The sequence below is a fragment of the Nannospalax galili genome, unplaced genomic scaffold (assembly GCF_000622305.1).
Source record: "Nannospalax galili isolate Female #2095 unplaced genomic scaffold, S.galili_v1.0 scaffold473, whole genome shotgun sequence".
NCBI lineage: Eukaryota > Metazoa > Chordata > Mammalia > Rodentia > Spalacidae > Nannospalax > Nannospalax galili.
In genome coordinates this window covers 2,726,677-2,729,428 of record NW_008334092.1, presented here as the reverse complement: position 1 = coordinate 2,729,428, position 2,752 = coordinate 2,726,677, and the positions used below count along the sequence as shown (strand labels likewise).

The 2,752-nt window shown below is 39.2% G+C and overlaps 1 protein-coding gene across 3 annotated transcripts in view; it reads left to right on the top strand.

The window, feature by feature from the left end:
* Zmym6 (zinc finger MYM-type containing 6) overlaps positions 1 to 2,752 on the top strand; it is a 38,175-nt gene that overhangs the window by 9,105 nt on the left and 26,318 nt on the right. For 2 of the 3 annotated variants that reach the window (XM_029561697.1, XM_008829238.3), the window contains exon 5: positions 1,407 to 1,578. In XM_029561697.1, the coding sequence (XP_029417557.1) occupies positions 1,407 to 1,578 (172 nt within the window). Of the gene's footprint in view, positions 1 to 1,406; positions 1,579 to 2,752 lie in introns of those variants that run through there. The other variant, XM_029561698.1, reaches the window with a different exon arrangement.

Genomic DNA, 2,752 nt, shown 5'->3' with positions numbered 1-2,752 from the left:
GTAAGCAGCGTTCCTCCATGGCCTGTGCTCCAGCTCCTGCCTCCAGGTTCCTGCCCTGAGTTCCTACCCTGGGCTCCCTGATGAACTGCGTGCGACCTGGGAGATGTAAGACAAATAAACCCTTTCCTCCCCAAGTTGGTACTGGTCAGAGTGTTTTGTCACAGCAATGAAGAACAAACTAGGACACAGGGTCTCCCTGTAGCCCTAGCTGGCCTGGAACTCACTTGTAAACTAGGCTGGCCTTGAACTCAGATAGATCTGCCTGCCTCTGCCTTGCAAGTGCTGGGATTAATGGCGTGCACCACCATAATCGTCTCTTATAAAATGGCTCTAGGAATCTCACACAGCTACTTAGTTATTTGTTTTCTTCCTGTCATTTATAATTAAGCTTTATGTACCATGCTAATTTCTATATTAATCTTTCATAGTTCATCTTAGAAATATTGTTTTATTTTGACCTGGTCTCACTGTGTAGCCCTGGCTGGCCTAGAATTCATCAGGACCCATTTGTCTCTGCCTCCCAGGTGCTGGGATTATAGGCATATGCCACCACTCCTGGCTCATCTTGAAATTAAAAAAAAAATAATATATATATGTATATATATATATGTATGTCTTTTTGAGATACGGTCTCCCTGTAGCTACAGCTGGCCTGGATTCACTAATGGAGACCAGGCTGGCCTCGAACTCACAGAGATCCGCCTGCCTCTGCCTCCTGAGTGCTGGGATTAAAGGTGTGTGCTACCATGCCTGGCTAAAATACATATATTTAAAATAGTTTATTTATTATTTTAATTTTATGTATATGAGTATATTACCTGCATGTGAGTAAGTGTACCTGTGTCGTGCAGTGCCCACAGAAGTCAGAAGAAGGCATTGGAGCCCCTGGAACTGGAGTTATAGACAGTTGTTAGCTGCCATGTGGGTGCTGGGAATCAAACCCAGGTCCTATGCAAGATCAGCCAGTGCTCTTAACTACTGAGCCATCTTTCCAGTCCCTCATCTTGGAATTTTTAGTTAAAAAAGTTTCTTTTATAATCTCATTTATGATTCTACTATTAATACTGCTGGCTAGTAAGAGGACATATGTCCGGTCTGGGTCTGTGGGTTGGCCACTGAATCTGGGCTCATTAACTCCAGCGGAGAGCTGGATATCTGTGCTTGTAAGTATAATTCTCCTTGTATAGATGCACAAATTAAATACTATAAACCCCATTTTACACATCAGGAAATGGAGACAGTGATTGCCTCTGTCATTATCATTTAACGCAGAAGTAAAGAACGAGTCATCAAGGTTCTTTTTTTTTTCTGTTATGCAATAGTTAACTCCTAGTAAATGTTATTTTAGTTCCCAGAGAGAAGAAGGTAGAATAGTTACATATTTCGTGTTTGCTGTTTGTTTTTAGAGACATTTTAAATCCAACAGATGCGATCACAACTCAGTTTGAAAATTCCTCTCCCAGCAACGATTTCTGCAGCCAGTCATGCTTGTCTTCTTATGAGTTAAAGAAGCCTGCTGTTACGAAGTACACCAGTGACCTGTCGGCTGAATGCAGTACATGTCAGAAAAATGCTGATGTAAGTTTAAGATGCACCTTATTGTTGTCTGAATTCACTCAAAGATAGAGTTTTGTCTTTTTTTTAAAATTTTTTTGGTTTTTGAGACACGGTCTCATTGTGTAATCCAGACTGGCCTTAAGTTTTGGGATTATTGATGTGTGCCACCATGCTGAAAATCAGGTCCTTTAAAGTAGCTCTGCTTATTTTGTATATCAGTTCTGTTTTTATGTCCTAGATTTGATTTGAAGTTAAATATCAAAATGTGGCACATGGTCTTTGTAGTGATGCCTGTTTTCCAAAATTTCACAATAGTAACAACCTCACTGTGAACTGTTGGGAAGACTATGGGAGCTTTTGTTACCATAGCTCTAACCATTCCAGTCCCTGAAAGTGTTTCGCTTGACAGATGCCACAGCACACAAGCAGGTATGCATTCCAGTTGTTATAGCTGTTGTGCAGGGGTGTCGAAGTAAAAGCCAGCTCCTCTGCTGTGTTCCTCTCTCCAGAAGATGGATTACAGTTATGTTTAGGAATGTCAAGTAGTAGCACAATAAAGATGAAATGGGCCACTTTGAAATTCATGGCTCAGAACTTACAGATGAAACTTTATGATTGACTGTATGATATATTGATAGTGAAGAAAATGCCTTATAGATAAATTATGAGCAAGAATTAAAAGCTGAAAACTGAATTTAAAAAATCATTGAAACTAAAGGAAACAAATTTTTATTTTTAAAATGTGTTTTTTGAATCAGTTGTAATTGTTCTGGCAAGATTACCCTATTATAATACTTTTGTTACTTTTATTTAATGTAAATAATTATCATCTGGTTATATATTCTACCTGCATCAGTTTTCTGTCACTGAGTTTTTTTCCTTTTCGTGTGTGTGGTATGTGTGCATGTGTACATTCCCGTTTGTGGGTACATGTGTACCAGAGCACAAACGTGTGCATATAGAGATCTGGGGTTGATGTCAGGAGTCTTCTTTGATCACTCTCCACTTTATTCATCGAGGCTAGGTCTCTCAGTTGAGTTCAATATGGCTAGTCTAGCCATATTGTCCTGGGGAATTTTTCTTCACCTTCCAAGTGCCTCAGATGGGGTTCTAAAGACTTGAACTCTGGTCCTTCTTTCAAGTATCCAGCCTCTGATTTTTTTTTTTTTTAAGTAATTTTTTTTTTTTTTTTTTT